Here is a 21,849-nt window from a genome sequence, read left to right as displayed (position 1 = left end):
TTTGGTACTTTTCCCTAAGAACGCCTCCTTCCAGTTTATTTGTGCAAGTAACTTCCTGACTTCTTCGTATTCCCCCTTACTCCAGACAAACACCTTCCTAACCTGCCTGATCCTATCTCATTCCAATGTAATTGTGAAGGAGATAGAATTATGGTCACCATTCCCAAGATGCGCTCCTACCGAGAGATCCATCACCTGTCCTGGTTCATTCGCCAGTACCAGGTCAAGTACAGCCTCTCCCCTCGTAGGCTCATCCACATACTGTGTCAGGAAACCTTCCTGAACACACCTAACAAACTCCTCCCCGTCCAAACCCCTTACCCTAGGGATATTCCAGTCGATGTTTGGGAAATTGAAGTCTCCCATCACGACAACTCTGTTATTAATACATCTCTCTAGAATCTGTTTCCTTATCTGCACCTCAACTTCCCTGTCACTATTGGGCGGCCTATAGAATACACACAGCAAAGTTTTCGACGCTTTGCTGTTCGTAACTTCCACCCACAGAGACTCTGTAGATAGTCCCTCCACGACATCCTCCTTCTCTGCAGCCATGACACTGTCCCTGATCAACAGTGCCACTCCACCACCACCACCAAACGTTAGAAATTCTTTCCCTTTCATCGGCTCTTTTTGCGACACTAATCAATCATTCACCCAATGGTTGTGTGGCTTAACTTCAGGGAACTGATCGCATTTTAATGAAGACAGGAAACTGGATCCTTATCAACATTTTTTTGTGTTTTCCAATCACAATAAACAATATTAGTTTCCTCCTCGAATGTTTAATTCCCAGTCACTGACTGGAATCGGGACAGTGGATTCCCAGAATGTTGCTGATCCTTTTCTCCATCTCCCTGTGTTTTTCCTGGGTCTCTCCCGGTAAGTACAGAATTCCCTCTTCCATTCTCACTCTCTCTGTCTCTGGGGTGAATTTGAATCTTTTGGTGAGAGTTTGAAATGGGTGATGTTTGCTCAGACACTGTTATACAGCCAGTCTGATATTTGACACCATTGAAGACAGCACAGTGTGGAAGACTCTGATAGGATTGGTGTTCAGATCTCCTGACAGCAGGATGTACAAACACCCAGAGCAGAGAAGCTTGGAGCAAATGGAAAATGCTCCAAAGGGATCATTTTAACTTTCACATCGATTGGGAGAAGCAAAACAGCTTCATCACTCCTGATCTAAAGTCTTTGAAATGCTCTGGAGAGAAGAAGGTTAATCTGTGTTTCACCCACCCCAGGATCAGCTGTGATGCCCTCATGGTTGAATAGGTCAGGTTATCTCAGACCACCAACATCCTGGTGAGTATGTGGAAAGGGCTGATTAAAAAGCTGTGTGAAGGACAGTGGAGATCCTGCTCTGGATTGTCCATCCCCCTGTTTGACAGTCAGTCTGTCCACACAGTGACTGCTCCCCCCCCACCTCACTCTGCCCCCATAGTCTCACACTTCATCCTCCCAAATATCACTGTTTCTCTCCATTTCAATCCACAATTCACATCACATCTTTCCTGGTTATGACGATAAATAACAGACCAGTCCCGAGTGACTGATTCCGTGTTTATTCCCTGCTCTGAGACTCTGCAGCATCAACACTGACCCAGTTTAATCTGATTCTGTTTCAGACAGGATTCTGACATTGGGAAAAGTGGGGGATTATTGAAGTTTATCACTGTGTGGATGGCTCTCACTGTGATCAGGGGGTAGTGGGTGGAAATGTTTATTACCCTGTCAGTGTAATTGTTTAATATAGAGACAGAAAATGAATGATGAACGGATCAGCATCAGCAGCATCTGATGGTGGGTGAAACAGTTCACAGAGAGGATTGCCTCTCCATGCCCAGGCTGGGATCTTACGGTGGTGCAGATTTCCCCCAGTGGAGCCGGCATTTCCCAGCGGAAAATCCCAGTCAACTTTAGAGAGATACAGACTGGGAAAGTTAATTCTTTTCTCTCTGCACAGATACTGCTGGAACCGCTCTGCTTTTCCAGTATCCAGTGTTCCAGGGTGGATTTACAATGAAACACACTGTGCCCCGACACAGGGCTCCCAGAATGATCAGTGACTTTCTCACAGACAATCAGAGAGAACCACTTTGAAATCCCGCCCAGAACTTACCTGTCAATCAGTCTGCTGGGCCAATCACAGAGCAGAGGGCAGCTCCTTCCCGACACGATCATTGGTCAGAATGAGATGACCCACAGCTCTGACCAAACATTGGCTCCTCTCTCTCTCTCTCTCTCTCTCCACAGATGCTGTCAGACCTGCTGAGATTTTCCAGCATTTTCTGTTGTTGGTCCATTATCCATGTGTCCCTGGGCCTGCACAGTGAGGATGACAGTATGGAATCAGGGGGAGACCCAGCCCGTGATGCCTGAGTTGTCATTTCTTTCACGCGCAGCGGCAGTTGGCGCCTCACGTTCGGGAGTTGGAATGTGAGGAAGCGCGAGCCTGAGCGGCTGTCACGGGGGCGGGGCTGGAATTGGAGGTGCGCACCGATAAATCCCAGCCCCGGGCTCCCAGTGAAACACCCTCACTCCCATCCACCCTCCCTCAGCAGCACCCCACCATCCCTGTCAAGGTACAAGGTATTAGTGAGGCCGCAGTTAGAATATCGCGGACAGTTTTGGTCCCCTTATTTAAGGAAATATATTGTCACTGGAGGCAGTATCGAGGAGATTTACTCAGATGATCCTGGGTACAGAGGGACTGATATATGAGGAAAGATTAAACAGATTGTGTCTGTGCTCCTTGGAGTTCCGAGGAATGAGCGGTGATATGTTTCAAACATATAAGAGTCTGAGGGGGTTAGACAGGGTAAATGTTGGGAGGATGTTTCCATTCATGGGAGAGTGTAGGATCAGAGGGCAGAGTCGCAGAATAAGGGGGTGATCATTTAACAAGGATTTCTTCTCCCAATGAAAAGTTAGAAGTTTATTTATTATCACAAGTAGGCTTACATTAACAATGCGATGAAGTTATTGTGAAAAATCCCGAGTCATCACACTCCGGTGCCTGTTCGGGTACACTGAGGGAGAATTTAGCATGGCCAATGCACCCAACCAGCAAATCTTTCGAACTGTGGGAAGAAACTAGAGCACCGGAGGAAACCCACGCAGACACGTGGAGAACGTGCAAACTCCACACAGACAGTGACCCAAACCGGGAATCAAACCCAAGTCCCTGGCTCTGTGAGGCAGCAGTGCTACCGACTGTGCCAAATATTCAAAGCTTCTACTGCCTTGGAGGAGGAGTTTCAGAGCTTCGTGACTCTCAGAGAAAACATTTTTCCTCATCTCTGTCTTAAACAGGAGCCCCCTTATTTTAAACACTGACCCCGATTTCTAGATTCTCCAACAAGAGGATACATCCTCTCCACATCCATCCTGTCAATATCCCTCAGACTCTTACAGCTCACACCATGAACACTCACACTGAGCTCTGTGTTCCTGGGTACCCCTGTGCTCACTGACCTGTAAGTTCCCAGTCAAGCAACCTATATAACCAGAAGATATAGAATCAAGTGGAGTCCATTCAGCCCATCGGGTCACCTCCACCATTCAATGAGATCATGATAGATCCTGATGTGATAATCCTCAGCTCCACTTTCACACCTTATCCCCATAACCCTCCATTCCTGAACTCACTAACAATCTGTCTATCTCAGGCATGAACATACTTAATGGTACAGCCTCTACTGTCATCTGCGGTAAAGAATTGCAAAGAGACGCCACACACTGAGAGAAGAAATTCCTCCACATCTCTGACTTAAATGGGTGACATCTTACTCTGAGGTTTTGCCATCCGATTCGAGACTCTCCCACAGGGGGAAACACCCTCTCAGCATCTACCCTGTCAAACCCCCTGAGAATCTGATATGTTTCAATAAGGTCACATCTCATTCTTCAAAACTCCAATGAGTACAGGCCCAATCTACTCAACCCATTCCTCATAAGAAAATCCCTCCATCCCCAGGATCAACCTGGTGAACTTTGTCTGGACTGCTTCCAATGCCAGTATATTTTCCGTTAGATAAGGGGACTAAAACTGATCACAGTTTTCCAGATGTGGTCTAACTGGTGCCTTGTATAGTTTTAGCAAGCTTTCCCTACTTTTATATTCCATTCTCTTTGAAATAAAGGCTCCTTTCCCTCTGCCCTGTGTTTTAGAATTGAAATCTCTCCATGTCCTCACACCTTCCTATTTCTGTAATCCCCTCCGGTTTCACAAACTCTGTGAGATCTCTGTGTTCCTCTCATTCTGACATCTCCAGTATCAGGGATTAGAATCTCCCCCACACTGGGGACTGTGCCTTCAGTAACCTCAGTCCTTCACTCTGTAATCCCCTCCCTCCACCTCTCTGCAGCCTCTCTTTAAAACACTCCTTTCACCCTGGAATTTGGAGACAGTTTTTGTGCACTGAGCTGTGTGTGTCTCTGGGTCAATCTTTGTTTTATAAAGCTGTCCTTGGGGAGGTTTCACTTTGTGAAAGGCACTGGGTAAAGATTAGATTTTGTTCAGCCTGAATCTGAACCTGTCTGAGTTTGATCTTCCTGGTAACTAGTGACAGGCTGGCTGTTTCTCTCTTGGTTGGTCTCAAAAAATTAACCAATCAGTCATCCTCTGGTTCTGCAATAAGGAAATAAGCAAAATTCGACATTGACAGAAAAATGGATAAAGTTTTTGTTGTTTTTTCATGTTTTCCCCCAGTTTATAAAGTTGTTTCATCCTCAGAGTGTTTAATTCCCAGTCACTGATTAGAATTGGGACAGTGGATTCCCAGAATGTTACTGATCCTTTTCTCCATCCCCCTGTGTTTTTCCTGGGTCTCTCCCGGTAAGTACAGAATTCCCTCTTCCATTCTCACTCTCTCTCTCTCTGGGGTGAATTTGAATCTTTTGGGGAGAGTTTGAAATGGGTGATATTTGCTCAGACATTATTATGTATCTGTCAGATATAAATGTGAGATAACATCATGACTGACAAGGGAGTGAAAGTGTCCAGGGAGATAGAGAGGAAAGTAGAGTTCAGATCACAATCACATCACCACAGAATGGCAGAGCAGATTCGAGGGGCCGAATGGCCTACTCCTGCTCCATGTTTGTATGTTCAAAACACCCAGATCAGAGAAGCTTGGAGCAATTAAAGTGGAAAGGTCCAGAAACAGAGAGAAGAATGGAGGAACAGAAAGATTAAATTGCGATAAAGGACATGGGGAAAATGTGCAGGTAATATAAAGGTTCTTTCGTCAGGTGAATGGAGAGTTCTCCACTCAGAACTCTGCAATCACCTGATGAAGGAACAGCTTTCCAAAAGCTAGTGACGTTTACTATCAAATAAACCTGTTGGACTTTAACCTGGTGTTGTGAGATTTCTTACTGTGTTTACCCCAGTCGAACACCGGCATCTCCACATCATATTTTTCTTGCACAGAGTGCTGTCTGACTGAGAGAAGTGCTTTGGGAGTTGGATGAACACAGGGAGTTAGGTGAAACAGGCAGCAGAGGCTACAAACGAGAATGCAGATTGGGAAATACATTTTCTTTTTGCTCTTGGCATTGTAGTTGTTGGACACTATTATAGTGTTTCTGTGTAATTTCTGTGGTTTATAGTTTGAAAATGTTATACTCGGTAGTAACAAGGAGCAGGAAGGAAAGAAAATTGTATATATCTGAAACAAAACATCTTTCAAAAGTTTAATTGAAAGGGGTAAGACATGACAGGAGAGCTCCAAGCAGTGGTTTACTCCTCTTGCTCCATGTGACAGACTGGGGACAGTTCCAGTCTCCTGGGTCAGCATGTGTACAGGAAGTGTCTCCAGCTACAGCTCCTGGAAACTCGAGTTTCAGAACTGGAGCGGCGGCTGGAGACACTGTGGAGCATCCATGAGTCAGAGAGTATTGTGGATATCATGTATAGAGAGTTGGTCACACCGCAGGCTCAGACTCCACAGGCAGGAAGAGAATGGCAAGAGAATGGCAAGAGAGATAGGCAGGCAGTGCAGGAATCTCCAATGACCATTCCCCTGCAAAACAGATATACCGCTTTGGATACTGTTGGGGGGAATGATCTCTCTAGGGAAAGCAGCAGCAGCTAATCTTTTGCACCAAGATTGGTTCTGTTGCAAAGGGGAAGGGTTAAAAGTGTGTCAGTGGAATAGTTATAGGGGATTCAATTGTAAGGAGAATAGACAGGCGTTTCTGTGGCTGCAAACGAGACTCCAGGACGGTATGTTGCCTGCCTGGTGTTAGGGTCAAGGATGTCTCGTAGCGCCTGCAGGACATTGTGAAGGGCGAGGGTGAACAGCCCGTGGTTATATTACATGTTGGTACAAGCGACATAGGTTAAAAAAGGGATAAGGTCCTGAAAGCAGAATATAGGGAGCTAGGAAAAAAGATAAGAAATTGGATCTTAAAGGTAGTGATTTCAGGATTACTAGTGGTGCCACGCGTTAGAGTAGAAATGAGAAGAGATATCAGATAAATACGTGGCTGAAGACATGGTATCGGGGAAAGGGTTTCATATTCCTGGGGCATTGGGACTGGTTCTGGGGGAGGTGGGACCTGTACAGATTGGATGGGTTACACCTGGACAGGACTGGGACTGATGTCTGAGGGGGAGTGTTTGCTAGAGCGGTTGGGGATGGGAACCTGTGTAAGGAGTCCGAGAAGGAGGGAGCAAGGAGAAAAGAAGAAGGGGAGAAGGTTCCAACTACATCAAAAATCAGGAGAAAAGTTAAAAGGAAGGAGAACGGAGGAGATGTTATTAATGGAAGTGTTAGAATTCAAAAAGAAGGTACAAAAACTAGCATAAGGCCACTTTATCTGAATGCGAGCAGCATTTGAACCAAGGTAAATGAGTTGACACCACAAATCATTGCGAATGAGTATGATTTGGTGGCCATTACAGAGACAGAGTTGCAGGATGGTCACGGCTGGGAGTTGAACATCCAGGGGTATCAAACTGTTCAGAGGGACAGACAGGAAGGTAAGGGAGGTTAGTGTAACTCTGATATTTAAGGATGATATCAGGGCAGTAGTGAAAGATGTTATAGGTTCTATGGCAAAAAGGTTGAATCCATTTGGGTGGAAATTACTAATAGTGAGGAGAAAAATCACTGATCAGCGTAGACCAGCAAATAATAACATCATGGTGGGGTGAGAAATAAACAAAGAAATAACTGATGCATGTAAAAATGGTATAGCAATTATCATGGGGGATTTTAATCTACATATCAATTGGTCAAACCAGGTCAGTCAAGGCAGCCTTGAGAAGGAGTTCATAGAATGTTTCCCTGACAGCTTCCTTGAACAGTATGTAATGGAACCGATAAGGGAGCAAGTTCTCCTAGATCTGGTCCTGGGTAATGAGATGGGAATAATTAATGATCTTGGAGTTGGGGATCTTCTCGGAAGAAGCGATCACAGTTTGGTTGAATTTAAAATACAGATGGAGTGTGAGGAGGACTTTCAAAGCGATCTTTCACAGTGCTCAGCAGAAGTATATACCAGTGATAAGGAAGGACTGAAGAAAAAGAGATAATCAGCCATGGATATCTAAGGAGATAAAGGACAGTATCAAATTGAAAGAAAATGCATACAAAGTGGCAAAAATTAATGGGAACCTAGAGGATTGAGAAATCTTTAAAGGTCAGCAGAAAGCCATGAGAAAAGCTAAAGAAAGGTAAGATGGAGAATGAGAGTAAACTAGCTCAGAATATTAAAAACAGAGAGCAAAGGTTTCTACAAATATAAAAACGAAAAAGAGTGGCGAAAGTAAACATGAGTCCTTTAGAGGGCGAGAAGAGGTACGTAGTAATTGGAAATAAGAAAATGGCTGAGGTATTGAGCAGGTATTTTGTGTGGGTCTTCACAGTGGAAGACACAAATAACATGCCAAAAATTAATGACAGGAAGGCTGTGGCAGGCGAGGTCTTAGAAACTATCATTATCACGAAACAGATAGTGTTGGGCAAGTTAATGGGGCTAAAGGTCGACGAGTCTCCTGGTCCTGATGGAATGCATCTCAGGGTACTGAAAGAGATAGCAAGAGAAATAGCAAGTGCACTAGTCGTAATTTACCAAAATTCACTGGACTCTGGGATGGAACAGCAAATGTGACGCCATTGTTCAAAAAGGGAGTAGACAAAAGGCAGGTAACTATCAGCCGGTAAGCTTAACTTCTGTAGTACGAAAAATGCTTGATCTTGCTTGAATCTATCATCAAGGAAGAAATAGCAAGACATCTGGATATAAATGGTTCCACTGGTAAGACACAGCATTGGTTCATGAAGGGCAGGTCATATTTGACTAATTTGGTGGAATTGAGAACATTACATGTGCAGTGGACAATGGGGAACTCGTGGATGTGATGATCTGCATTTCCAGAAGGCATTTGATAAGGTGCCGCACCAAAGACTGCTACGCCAGATGAAGGTGCACGGTGTTACGGGTATTAGCATGGATAGAGGATTGCTTAACTAACAGAAAGCAAAGCATGGGGGTAAATGGGTGTTTTTCTGGTGATCAGTGTCTAGTGGTGTGCCTCAGGGATCAGTGTTGCGACTGCAATTGTTTACAATTCACATCGATGATTTGGAGTTGGGGACCATGTAGTGTGTCAAAATTCACAGATGACACTAAGATGGGTGGAAGAGCAAAGTGTGCAGAAGATGCTGAAAGTCTGCAAAGGGATATAGATAATCTAAGTGAGTGGGCGAGGGTCTGGCAGATGGAGGACAATGTTGGTAAATGTGAGGTCATCCATTTTGGTGGAATAACAGCAAAATGAATTATTATTTGAATGGTAAAAAATTGCAGCATGCTGCTGTGCAGAGGGATCTGGGTGTCCTTGCGCAGGAATCTCAAGTTGGTTTGCAGGTGCAGCAGGGAATTAAAAAGGTAAATAGAATTTTGTCTTTCATTGCCAGAGGGATGGAGTTTAAAAACAGCGAGATTATGTTGTAGCTGTATAAGGTGCTGGTGAGGCCACATCTGGAGTACGGTGTATAGTTTTGGTCTTCTTACTTGAGAAAGGATATACTGGCACTGGAAGGGGTACAGAGGAGATTCACTAGGTTGATTCTGGAGTTCAGAGGGTTGGCTTATGAGGAGAGACTGAGTACTCTAGGGCTATACTCATTGGAATTCAGAAGAATGAGGGAGATCTGAGAGAAACATATAAGATTATGAAGGGAATAGATAAGATAGAAGCAGGGAAGTTGTTTCCACAGGAGGGTGAAACTAGAACTAGGAGGCGTAACTTCAAAATAAGGGGAAGCAGATTTAGGACTGAGTTGAGGAGGAACTTCTTCACACAAAGGGTTGTGAATCTCTGGAATTCCCTGCCCAGTGAAGCAGTTGAGGCTGTTTCATTGAATGTTTTTAAGGCAATGATAGATAAATTTTTGAACAGTAAAGGAATTAAGGGTTATGGTGAGCGGGCGGGTAAGTGGAGCTGAGTCCACAAGAAGATTGGCCATGATCTCATTGAATGGCGGAACAGGCTTGAGGGACCAGATGGCCAACTCCTGCTCCTGGTTCTCATGTTCTTAACAAATTAAAATCCGTACTTTGACTTGGGAGCAGTGATGTTAGATTCCAAAGTTACCAATGTATTTTGACAAAAGGTGTGAGAGAGAAAGCAGATACAGAAAGACTTCACAACACCAGGATGCACCAAAGCTCTTTCCAGCCAATGAAATACCTTTTCTAGTCTCCTCACTGTTATGGTGCAGGAAACTCTGATTAGACAATCTACGTGAATGATGTTGCCTCAGGAATCAGTATTGATCCTGTTTATGATCATCCTGCTCTGTCCCGGGATCTATTACATTAATCTGTGAGGAAAGTTCTCCCTCAGGACTGATCCTCTGACAGTGCAGCATTCTGTCAGTAATACACTGTGTGTGCAGCCCAGTCTCTGGAATGGGAGCTTCAATCCGGAACATTCTGAGTCAGAGGTGAGAGTGTTTCCAGGCAGCTACAGCTGGGAGTGAAATTTAAATCGGAATATTCCTGCCTGGTGATTCCGAGACTTTTCCAAACTGAGGGTATACTCGTGACCATGTATAAAGGGGGATTAAAAAGCTCTGTGAAGTTCAGTGGAGATCCTGCTCTGGATTGTCCATCTCCCTCATAAAATCATAGAATCCCTACAGTGTAGAGGGAGGCCATTCAGCCCATCAAGTCTACACTGATCACAGTCCACACAGGCCCTATCCCCATAACCCCATGCATTTACCCTGGTGAGTACCCCTGACACTAAAGGCCAATTTACCATGGCCATTCACTAACCCGCACATTTCGGTCTGTGGGAGGAAACCGGAGCACCCGGAGGAAACCCACGCACACCCGGGGAGAACATGCAAATTCCACACAGACAGTGACCCAAGCCGGGAATTGAACCTGGGTCCTTGATACTGTGATCTTTCCACCCTGCTGCACTGGTTGGTTGGTGTATCAGGGGAGGGAAATAGGCCGCGAGCCGAACAATCGAATTTGTGCCTGGTGTCAGGAGGTTCGGGATTCTCCCAGGCCATTTTTTCCGGCGGGATGTCAATTTCCATGTATTTGAATAGGTTTACATATCATTAGAGTTTGGCCCGGCCCTTTTCCCCCTCCCGTACCTTCCCCTCCTCTCCAGCGTGACGTCACTCCAGCATGAATCACAGATAGTTTATAAAAGTCTGGGCCTGGGGCAGCAATAGTGAAGGAGAGTGAGGAGGTAATTCCCATTGAGCGGCAGCCCCCGGAGTTCAGGGGGAGGGGGCACCGGATACTCAGGTGCTGGGATGGGGTGGGGGGCTTTTTGATTTGTCCATGGGATGTGGGTGTCAGTGGCTGGGCCAGCATTTATTACCCATTCCTCAGAGCATTTAAGACTCAACCACATTGCTGTGGGTCTGGAGTCACATGTAGGCCAGACCAGGTAAAGATGGGAGATTTTCTTTCCTAAAGGACATTAGTGAACAAGATGGGTATTTGTGACAATAGATTGCAGTTTCATGGTCACCAATAGATTTTTAATTCCAGACTTCTATTGAATTCAAATTTCACCATCACCATGGTGGGATTCGAATCCAGGTACCCAGAGTATTCCCCTGGGTCTCGGGATTAATCCAGCAGCAATGCCACTACACCAGCACCTCCCCTGGGGGGACCAGTGCTGGGAGTCACCACTTGCAGCAGGTTCATGGTGCACACATTGCCCCTGGCTACACAGAGACCCCCGAAGGGTGTCACATGATGTTCATCACCAACCCACAAATATTAACCTGTTTGTTTTACTGTCTGTCTGCTGGACAGACACTGCGGCTGACACCAGACCTTGTATCCCAGGCCCCACTAACAGTAACAGACAGCAGCTCTGTCAGCTGCTGCTCCAAGCACGGGAGCTGTGCAGTTGTTAACACGGCTCTTCACACTGCCTGGACTCTGCACTGCTGCCTGCGATGGGAACCCATCCTGTGATAGTCACGAGGCTGCCCCTCCCCCCGTCTGTCTGTAATACCTGGAAGGCACTGCGGTGATAGCACTCATACCCAAGCTTCAAGGGTCCGCAATGGGTAGCTTGGCAAACCCACTCCTGTGCCCTCTCTGCGTGCCGTGGCCAGGATGTCAACGGTAGGCAACCCATTTAGATGACACATGGCACTGTGTTGAGTTGCCAGCGCCCAGACCCATGGGGATGCTGGTTACTGGGAGGGGGTGGGGGGGCCTGGGGTGGATAACTGTACTAAATATTTCTATCTCCCTGTCACTGTACAACTTGACCCCCCACCCCGCAGCGCAGTGCAGATATGGATTTTGGATTGGCAGCGATAGAAATGGCCATCATTGTAGCGGCCACTGAGGAGGGAGGAGGAGGGAAATGTCCAACCACTCAAGGCCAAACAGAGCCAGAAGCCACAGCAGGAGGGCAGGGGGCTGCCGGTCAGCGCCAGGACATGGCAGCACATCCTGCCACAGGGGAGGGGGGCAGGGGAAGGAGGAGGTGGAGGCTCAGGGCGTACAGGAGTTGTAGATGTTTTGCAGGGATGATGGGAGCCACACGATGCTGCTGGCTCTGTCTAAGTAAGGAGACAGTGTGGCACCTGTTTCAGCTCCTCAGACCTGGTAACTCGAGGCACAGGAGGACACCCACTCCCGGTGGCAGTGATGGTCACGGTGCCCTCAACTTCTACACCACCAGGTCCTTCCAGGAATCCAGCCAATTACATCCACTTCAACATGGGCCAGACCCAACAGGAAGCCCGGACTGCAGCTTCACCACCATCACTGCACTGCCCCATGTGCAGAGGGCTGTAGATGGCATTCACGTTATCCAGTGGATCCCACATGATCAGGGACTGCGCTTCATCAATAGGAAGGGGTTCCACTTCCTGAATGTGCAGATTGTCCGTGACCACAGGCTGAATATCATGCACTGTGTGTACAACACCCAGGGAGTGTGCACAACAGCTACATACTCCGGAGTTCGGACATCCCCGGACTCTTTCAGGACCAGTTCAGGCTGCCGGGATGGCTGGAGGGGGACAAGGGTCCAAATGGCATCAGACCAGGGTGATGGGAGTGGGCTGGGCATGCCAGTGAGTCCTTGGTCCAGGCAGGAGGGTGGTGATGACTCATTCTGTGGCACACTGTGATGCTGCCCTGGTGCCACACAAGTCTGAATCCTACCAAGAACAAAGAACAACACAGCACGGGAAACAGGCCCTTCGGCCCAACGAGCCCGCGCCGTCATTTGAACATTGTGCCTTTCCTCCTCCACCCTTGACCCATGTCTATGCTTACGGCACCCACAGTGAAACCAGATTGAGGGAAGAATACTTTTGGGACAATTTGTTACACCAATCAGCCTAACAGCACATCTTTGGGGTGTGGGAGGAAACCAGAGCACCCGGAGAAAACCCACGCAAGCACAGGGAGAATGCACAAACTCCCACAGACACCGGCCCAAATCCATGTATCTGCACAGCAATCAGTGATAGTCACTGAGCTGTCATGGTGCCCATCAGCTGGTCCAGTTTAAGCGTACACAAACGACGTGAAGTACTAAGCCACTCTCGAAACATCCAAGAGCAACCCAGGCACGACCCACCGTGTGCATGCCCCTCGTTAGACAACAAGGTGGACCAACGCACTTGTGAAGGAAAAGAGAAAAACATCAACAACATGTAACAGTTGATTTCCAGGAACGTCCCGAGTCTCTGACCCTTACTTAAAACAGTCTCCTATTTCTCTCCATCCCTATTTCGCTCATGTGTCTATCTAAGTATACCTTAAACAAGTTTAGCGTGCCTGCCTCCACCACCTTACTTGGCAGTGCATTCCATACCCCCACAACCCTCTGTGTGAAAAACCTCCCTCTAGCATCCAAATTATACTTCTCCCCCCTCACCCTAAGCCCGTGGCCCCTCGTGATATTTGTCTCCAATCTAGGAAAAAGCCTGCCACTGTCTACTCTATCTATACCCTTCATAATCTTATATACCTCTATTAGATCCCCCGTCAATCTTCCTCTTTCTAAGGAAAACAGCCCCAATTTACCCAATCTTTCCTCATACCCCAGTCCTTCCATACCAGGCAGCATCCTGGTAAACCTCCTCTGCAGTCTCTCCAGGGTCTCCACGTCCTTCCGGTAGTAAGGTGACCAGAACTGGACGCAGTACTCCAAATGCAGTCTAACCAACATTCTGTACAACTGCAGCATTAGACACCAGCTCTTGTACTCTATACCCCTTGCTATAAAGGCTAGCATACCATAAGCTTCCTTCACAACCTTCTCCACCTGTGTTGCCACCTTCAAAGACTTGTGCACTTGCACCCCCAGGTCCCCCTGCATTTCTATACTCTTAATAGGTCTACCCTTTATCATATAACTCCCCTCTATTCCTTCCAAAATGTATCACCTCGCATTTATCAGGATTAAATTCCATCTGCCATTTATCTGCCCAAAATACCAGCCTATCTATATCCTGTTGCCTGACACTCCTCCTCACTGTCCGCCAATCCTGCCATCTTTGTGTCATCTGCAAACTTGCTGATCACCTACTACCTGCCCTCTCTGTCTACACTGGCACCTGGACACACGTATAAGTGTGGGTCTCGCACATAAACATGCAGGCAATGGGCTGTGTGGGGTTAAGGGGGGAACAGAACCCTGTGGGGCGTGGATGTTGCCACAGGGTGCGGTGGGTGTTGGAGATACCAGGGCAGGCGGTCTGTGCCTACTGGCCGAAGGGCCTCTGTCACACAGCATGACGTTCTGTGCCTCTTTGTGTGCGGTCAGGATACGGTCATCCCTGTAGGGCAGGAATCACAGAAAGATTAGTCACAGCTGGGGGTGCAGTAATATTTCTCGGTGAAACTAACAGTGCAAATAGCATGAAGGGATGATATTTAATGGTGTGATATAACAGGTGTATGTCATTCTAAACAGTATCTCGTGTCCTTTTTCCGACTAGTGCAAACCTTAACTTCTGCCCTCCTGATGATACTGGAACTTCTGAATTTTACGTGGCCTTTTACTGCACGTGGGTGACCCCCCAGGATGCACATTGGATGGGGAGGCACCCTACTGCGTTCCACACCCCGGGGCCTGTGATCCCCTTGGTGGGAGACCCCTGGGGGGCTGTGACCTACAGGTCTCTGGCTGACTTGCGGATGACACTGGTGTAACCGTGCCACCCTGTTCATCCCGCTGGCCGTGAGATGCTGCGGTGTCAGGAAAGGGTGGGAGGGGGTGGAACCAGAAGGTTTAGGGATGTCTGGTGTCTCCTGGCTGGAAGGTCCCAGCATGGGCTCCAAGCCTTCCTCCTCCCTCAGGGTGCCCATATGTACCGGGGATACTCCATGGGACAGTGGGCCAGCCTCAGCATCACCTGGCTCTGTCAGTCCTGGAATCCCAATGACATCTGCCCCATGCTGTGCAAGCCCTCAGCGATGCCCCCTGAGACTGGATCAAGTTTGAGGATCGCAGTCATGGCCGTGTCTCCAGGATGGTCTGCATCCTGTCAGCCATGGTGACCAATCCTTGCCCCAGGCTTTCCACTGTGGACGTGACCCTTGCAGTGTTAGCCTGAGTGCCACACTGTACCGGTACCACCTCCTGTGACAGAAATCTGTTCGACTCCTCCAAAAGCCTCACAGTTGATGCAGTGTTGCTGACAGCCCCTCCACCATTGCTGCTGATGTATCTCCAGCAGTTTCGGGATGACTGATCCCAGAGGCCTAGCACTTGGCTTGGGGCCAGATGCATCCTGAGCCCCAGAAGAACCCCATGTGCCCGAACCCTCGATGTTCCCGCCTTCACCCGATGTAGATCAAAGGCTGTGTGGTGCCCACCAGTAAGTGACCCAGAAGCCTCAGCACGAACTTGTCCCACTGAGGTGATCGTGTCTGCTCTGAGGCATTGTGTGGTAGATGCTGGTGTCGATTGACAAATGCTAAGCTTGGTTATTTCCTCAGGGCTTTCCTCCGAGGTTTTCTTCCAGCTGCCGTTCTGCATCTTAGGAGGAGCGGAGTGGGGGGGTTTAATGCATCTGGATCATTTCCTGTAACAGATGACAAAAGGTTCAGAGCAAGAGAATAAAGAACAAAGAAAATTACAGCACAGGAACAGGCCCTTCGGCCCTCCAAGCCTGCACCGACCATGCTGCCCGACTAAACTAAAACCCCCTCCCCTTCCGGGACCATATCCCTCTATTTCTATCCTCTTCATGTATTTGTCATGATGCCCGTTAAAAGTTACTACCGTATCTGCTTCCACTACCTCCCCCGGCAATGGGTTCCAGGCACCCACTGCTCTCTGTGTAAAAATATCTGCCTCGTACATCTCCTTTAAACATTGCCCCTTGCATCTTAAACCTGTGCCCTCTAGTAATTGACTCTTCCACCCTGGGAAAAAGCTCCTGACTGTCCACTCTGTCCATTCATCTCATAATCTTGTAGACTTCTATCAGGTCTCCCCTCAACCTTTGTGATTCCAGTGAGAACAAACCAAGTTTCTCCAACCTCTGATAGCTAATGGTCTCCATACCAGGCAACATCCTGGTAAATCTTTTCTGTTCCATCTCCTAAGCTTCCACATCCTTCTGGTTGTGTGGCGACCAGAATTGAACACTGTATTCCAAGTGCGGCCTAACTAAGGTTCTATAAAGCATCAACATGACTTGCAAATTTTTAAACTCAATGCCCCGTCCGATGAAGGCAACCATGTCATTTGCCTTCCTGACCACCTTCTCTACTTATATTGCCACTTTCAGTGAGTGACCTGTGTACCTGTACATCCAGATCCCTTTGCCTATCACTACTCTTAAGGGTTCTGCCATTTACTGTATATTTCCTATCCATATTAGACCTTCCAAAATGCAATACCTCTCATCTGTCTGGATTAAACTCCAAATGCCTTTTCTCCGTGCAATTCTCCAACTGATCTATATCCTGCTGTATCCTCTGATGGCCCTCATCGCTATCCTCAAAACCACCAACATTTGTGTCATCTGCAAACTTTCTAATCGAATCAGTTACATTTTCCTCCAAATCATTTATATATATTACAAACAGCAAATGTCCCAGCTCGGATCCCTGAGGAACAGCACTTGTCACAGCCCTCCATTCAGAAACGCACCCTTCCACTGCTACTCTCGGTCTTCTTTGAGCCAGTTTTGTATCCACCTTGCCAGCTCACCTCTGATCCCATGCAAGTTCACCTTCTGCACCAGTCTGCCATGAGAGACCTTGTCAAAGGCCTGACTGAAGTCCATATAGACAACATCCACTGCCCTACCCTCATCAATCATCTTCGACACTTCCTCGAAAAACTCGATCAAGTTAGTGAGACATGACCTCCCCTTCACAAAACCATGTTGCCTCTCACTAATACGTCCACTTATTTCCAAGCAGGAATAAATCCTGTCTCGAAGAATCCTCTCCAATAATTTCCCTCCACTGATGATCCAGCCTATAGTTACCTGGATTATTCTTGCTCCCCTTCCTAAACAAAGGAACAACATTGGCTATTCTCCAATCCTTTGGGATCTCCCCTGTAGTCAGTGAGGATACAAAGATTTCTCTCAAGGCCCCAGCCATTTCCTCCTTGCCTAACTCAGTATCCTGGGGTATATCCCATCAGGCCCTGGGGACATGTCTACCATAATACCTCTCAGGAACCCAATAGCTCCTCCTTTTTGATCTCAACATGACTCAAACTATCTACACATCCTTTCCCAGACTCATCATCCCTGAAGTCATTCTCTTTGTTGAACACTGATAGAAAGTATTCGTTAATATCTCATCCAATTCCCCTGGATCCCCACATAGATTCCATCCCTTGTCCTTGAGTGGGCCAACCCTTTCCATGGCGACCCTCTTGCTCTTTACATACGTGTAAAAAGCCTTGGGATTTTCCTTAATCCTGCCGGCCAGTGCTTTACGTGACCCCTTTTAGCTGTCCTTATTCCTTGCTTGAGTTTCTTTCTAATTTTTAAAGTAGAAAAGGACAAGTGTCTGGGCAGTTTGCCACTTACCTGGAATGAGTCATGTGAACTCAGGTTTTGGGAGTGCTCACTTCCATGGTGAACTCTGACCTGACCGTCAGTGACCATTCCCTCTTCACCCTTCCCTGCTAGCCCCATAGCGCTTCTCAGAGGTATTGAGGAGATGCAGCTTGGAGACCCCACCTCCAATCTTGGCATTCTCCCACAGGGGGAAACACCCTCTCAGCACCTACCCTGTCAAAGACCCTGAGAATCCGATATGTCTCGATAAGGTCGCCTCTCTTTCTGCTGAACTCCAATGAGTACAGGCCCAATCTACTCAACATCTCCTCATGAGAAAATCCCTTTATACCCGGGATCAACCTGGTGAACTTTCTCTGGACTGCTTCCAATGCCAGTATATTTTCCCTTTGATAAGGGGACTAAAATTGTTCACAGTTTTCCAGATGTGGTCTAACTGGTGCCTTGTGTAGTTTTAGCAAGGTTTCCCTACTTTTATATTCCATTCTCTTTGAAATAAAAGCACCATTCCCTCCTCACCTTTCCCTGCTAGCTCCATAGGACACCTCAAAGGTAGTGAGGAGATGCAGCTCGGAGACCCCACCCCCAGTCTTGACATACTCCTGGTGGTTATGGGCCCTCTTATCCTATGGGGATAAAGGAGGGATTGAAAATCTGATGGCTGTGAGGACACAGGATGTAGGGGGTGGGGGTGATAGAGTGGGGTTTATCGGGGCTGTGCCTCGGCAGTCTGTGGTTGTGACTGGGGGGGTGGGGACAGAGGGGTTGGAGGAATATCCTTGGAGGCCGGGTGCTGGGAGGCTGCAGAGTGTCAGGCGGGTGGCTCGACATTGCAGGTACGACAGACGGGACCGATATCAGGATGGGATGGACACTGACCCTTCCTGCCTGACAACCGCTTACACAGCCTCCAGACCATATTACTGGCCCGTTCGGGGTGGTGTTCGGGGGGTGGCTGTGATGGTGATCGGGGGAGGGGATGGTGATCGGGGGAGGGGATGGTGATTGGGGGTGGTGATTGGTGATCGGGGGAGGGGGTGGCGATCGGGGAGGGGGTGTTGATCGGGGGAGGGGGTGGTGATCGGGGGAGGGGGTGGTGATCGGGAGTAGGGGATTGTATATGGGGGCCTCTGCAGGGGTGGCGACTGGGGACATGGGGAGAGGGGATGGTGAAGGCCAGTGAGATTGTTCTGATGATCAGGCAGTGTTGATTGACCAATCCCTTTAACTGTTTCTTTTACAGACACGAACACACACATGGTGATGCAAACTGCTGTCTCTGGGATAGAAGATTTTCCTGAGATCACGAGCACTGGAATGGTCAATGGTGTCCAAATAGGATATTATGACAGTAATATCCGTCGCTGCATTCCCAGGCAGAGGTTCATGGCTGAAAATATCGACTCTGAATTCTGGGATTATATCACAGAACTGGTGAACTCATACTCAGACATGGCAAAGGAGAATCTGAATACAGTGCTGAAGATCACAAACCAGACATCCGGTAAGATCAGGCAGAGAGAATCAGCGTGTCAATGTACAACCTTACAGTGAACTCAGCCCCCCAGCACTGACCCCTGGGACACTGAACTCAGTCCCCCCAGCACTGACCCCTGGGACACTGAACTCAGTCCCCCAGCACTGACCCCTGGGACACTGAACTCAGTCCATCTCCCAGCACTGGCTCCATCTAATGTCGTAACCTCACCGGTCAGCTTCCTGCTACTGATGGCACAGGAAGATTCCATCCATTTCTATCCCAGACTAAATCCCCTTTCACCACTGAAAAGATTGTCTATGGATTATTGATCCTTGTTTGGTTTCTGACAGGAATTCACATTCTTCAATGCATTCGGTCTGTCGAGGTCACTGAAGACGGCTCCATTAAGAGATCGATGCGGTTTGGATTTGATGGAAAGGACTATATTAGTTTAGAGCCGGACAGAATGAGATGGGTCGCATCCAATCACATGGCAGTGAAGACTAAAGAGAAATGGGATTCAGATCAATCCTGGAATAATTACTGGGAAAAATATCTGCAGGAAGAATTTGTTCAACTTTTAAATAAATATTTGGAAGCTGGAAAGGAATATTTTGGACGGAAAGGTACTGATTTCAGTTTTGAGCTCATGTTCTGATCTAACTTCACTGATCGATCAAACCGTTCTCCCATTCCATTCAGTGTGGGTTTATTGTTTGTGTTTTCACCCTTTCCCATTACAGTTCAGCCTGAAGTCTTCATCTCCAGAAGTGAGCCCAATAGTCAGTACAAGCCGCTCACTCTCTCCTGCCTGGTTACTGGCTTTTATCCTGTAGACATCGAGGTGAACTGGCTAAGGAATGGAGAGGTAATGTCTGAGACACTATCCTCGGGGATTCGACCGAACCACGATGGGAGCCATCAGATCCAGAAAGAGATTGAAATAAATGCTGGGGATGAGGATCAATACTCCTGTCAAATTGAACACAGCAGCCTGGCAGAGCCCAAGCTCCATCAGTGGGGTAAGGAACTGTACTGGATATGTGCATGCGTTTGTATGGGAGCACATTCCCATTCTCCCCATTCCCTGTCTCCCCCTGTCAACCAATTTTCACCCCATGGCAAAGATTCCCTTCAATTCCAAACACTCTGATTATTGTCAAGAATCTCTTGTGTGGAACTTTATCAATGACCTTCTGGAAGTCCATCCAGAGCAGGTCCGTAGACATTCCCTTATCCACCATGGGGCCAAAGCTTCAACCAATCCCATTTGGACTGGGGCGACTTCAGTTCAAATTGTCCCCAATGAACACGGAACCGGGAATGGATCCAGGAACAGAGACAATCCTCATATTATTCAAATGTGTTTCAGAAATCCCAGGAAACAGTGGGGGATGGTCCCATCTTGGAATTCTGGTTGGATTCGTGATCCCAGCACTGGCTGTTATATCTGGGATAATTGGAATAATCATCTGGAAAAGACAGCGGAGAGGTAAGAATCAGAGAGAGGGGAATGTAGAACAGAGGGGACAGAGTGAGTGTGGGGAATCTCCAGTACTGGGAGTACAGGACACTGTGTTAAATGAACTGATTTCATTCCCACACACAGATACACACGTATAAACACATCTTGTTCCCTGTGTGATCTTCCTTTGTGTGATCAGCCCAGACCAGGTGTAATATTGATCATTAAAGCCACCGCACACACTCACATCCTCACCTACTGAATATGGATGGAATGGAAGAGATCTACAGGATCTCCATAAAGTGTAAGGATGGAGGGGAGTGTGAGACTGAGTATTTCTCACACAATCTCCATTCCCTCACACTTGTTGTGTTCTCACTCTCTGAGGATGGATTATCCCCCATTCTAACTGATATTTATTTTACTTCTGCAGATTCACCAAGTGGGACGTACACAACAGCTCCAGTAAGTGACTGAGGGACAGATTGTTGGGAATGAAATACATTCACATTTTGTGGACATTTCTCACTTTCTGATTGCTCAGAGTTCTAAGTATCTTTAAATGTTTGTGGATTTTGATCAAGACTTTTTGGAATCAGTATGAGAGACTCTGTGATACACCTGACAATGGAGAAGACAATCAGGATGTTGGAAACATTTTTCTGGTGCTGGGCAGTTTTCCACTTCACTTTATAAGTTGTCTGAGATGAAGGAAGATGAAATTTGATCTGATGAATTCCCACACAGTCACAGAGCGTTCACCCGACAGCTCCTTTATACAGGACTGGACACTGTACAGGCTGTTCCCAGGAACACACACTGAGATAAACACTGTCTCCTGGAGGATCATCAACTCAGTGAAAATCAGCCTGAAACTCACAGTCTTCCAGGACAAAGGGTTCTCCATGACTGAGGGTTTCAGATTGTCGCAATGCAAGGTCCAGGAATACTGGTGAGGGACACAACACAGCTTGGGGCAGCTCCTGGAGACACTCAATGGGGAAAGTTACAGGAAGTGGCTGAAAAACATGTCAAATCTTTCAGTGTGAATATTGCTGAGATATTAATATTGCCAATCTGAATTGTAACTCTGAGTGTAGTGAGACACTACAGAATGTCAGAATTTAAATTATTACACACTGGCCCATTTTGCTCTTTATGTAATATCATATTTGATGTGTTCTAAGATTGTTTATTTTAATGATATAACACATTCATGGAGGAAAATCTATAATCAGGATCACAGCGAAACGTCATAACTGTGGATTGTAATCAATAAATAATTGTCAGTGTTTGACTTGTCTGAATTCTTCTTCACTGATTTCACAGGAAAGGTTTAATTCATTCACTCAGCAGCTTGTGATGATTGGAATGGA

At 47.2% G+C, this 21,849-nt stretch overlaps 1 protein-coding gene across 2 annotated transcripts; it reads left to right on the top strand.

Annotated features, from left to right (window-relative positions):
* Window positions 1–803: 803 nt before the first annotated feature.
* Window positions 804–21,767, top strand: LOC145348475 (class I histocompatibility antigen, F10 alpha chain-like). Of its 2 annotated transcripts, none has more exons than XM_080196660.1 (6): window positions 804–882; window positions 18,772–19,032; window positions 19,359–19,634; window positions 19,752–20,030; window positions 20,381–20,500; window positions 20,907–21,767. In XM_080196660.1, exons 1-6 carry the CDS (start codon window positions 831–833, stop codon window positions 20,948–20,950), a joined length of 1,032 nt encoding a protein of 343 aa, XP_080052786.1. In that variant the 5' UTR covers window positions 804–830; the 3' UTR covers window positions 20,951–21,767. The 2 variants fall into 2 exon arrangements, with proteins under 2 accessions (XP_080052786.1, XP_080052788.1); XM_080196662.1 differs by lacking the exon at window positions 804–882 and adding an exon at window positions 4,685–4,843.
* Window positions 21,768–21,849: the final 82 nt, after the last annotated feature.

The sequence above is a fragment of the Carcharhinus amblyrhynchos genome, chromosome 9 (assembly GCF_965287045.1).
Source record: "Carcharhinus amblyrhynchos chromosome 9, sCarAmb.v2.hapA, whole genome shotgun sequence".
Lineage (NCBI taxonomy): Eukaryota > Metazoa > Chordata > Chondrichthyes > Carcharhiniformes > Carcharhinidae > Carcharhinus > Carcharhinus amblyrhynchos.
This window is presented reverse-complemented; position numbering and strand designations above follow the sequence as displayed.

What these genes read in the sequence shown, in the direction of transcription:
- LOC145348475 (XM_080196660.1), top strand. Translation starts at nt 831, where the DNA reads ATGTTGCTGATCCTTTTCTCCATCTCCCTGTGTTTTTCCTGGGTCTCT. An exon ending in TTTTTCCTGGGTCTCTCCCG is followed by an intron (nt 883 to 18,771) that starts GTAAGTACAGAA and finishes TTTCTTTTACAG; the next exon opens with ACACGAACACACACATGGTG. An exon ending in GATCACAAACCAGACATCCG is followed by an intron (nt 19,033 to 19,358) that starts GTAAGATCAGGC and finishes GGTTTCTGACAG; the next exon opens with GAATTCACATTCTTCAATGC.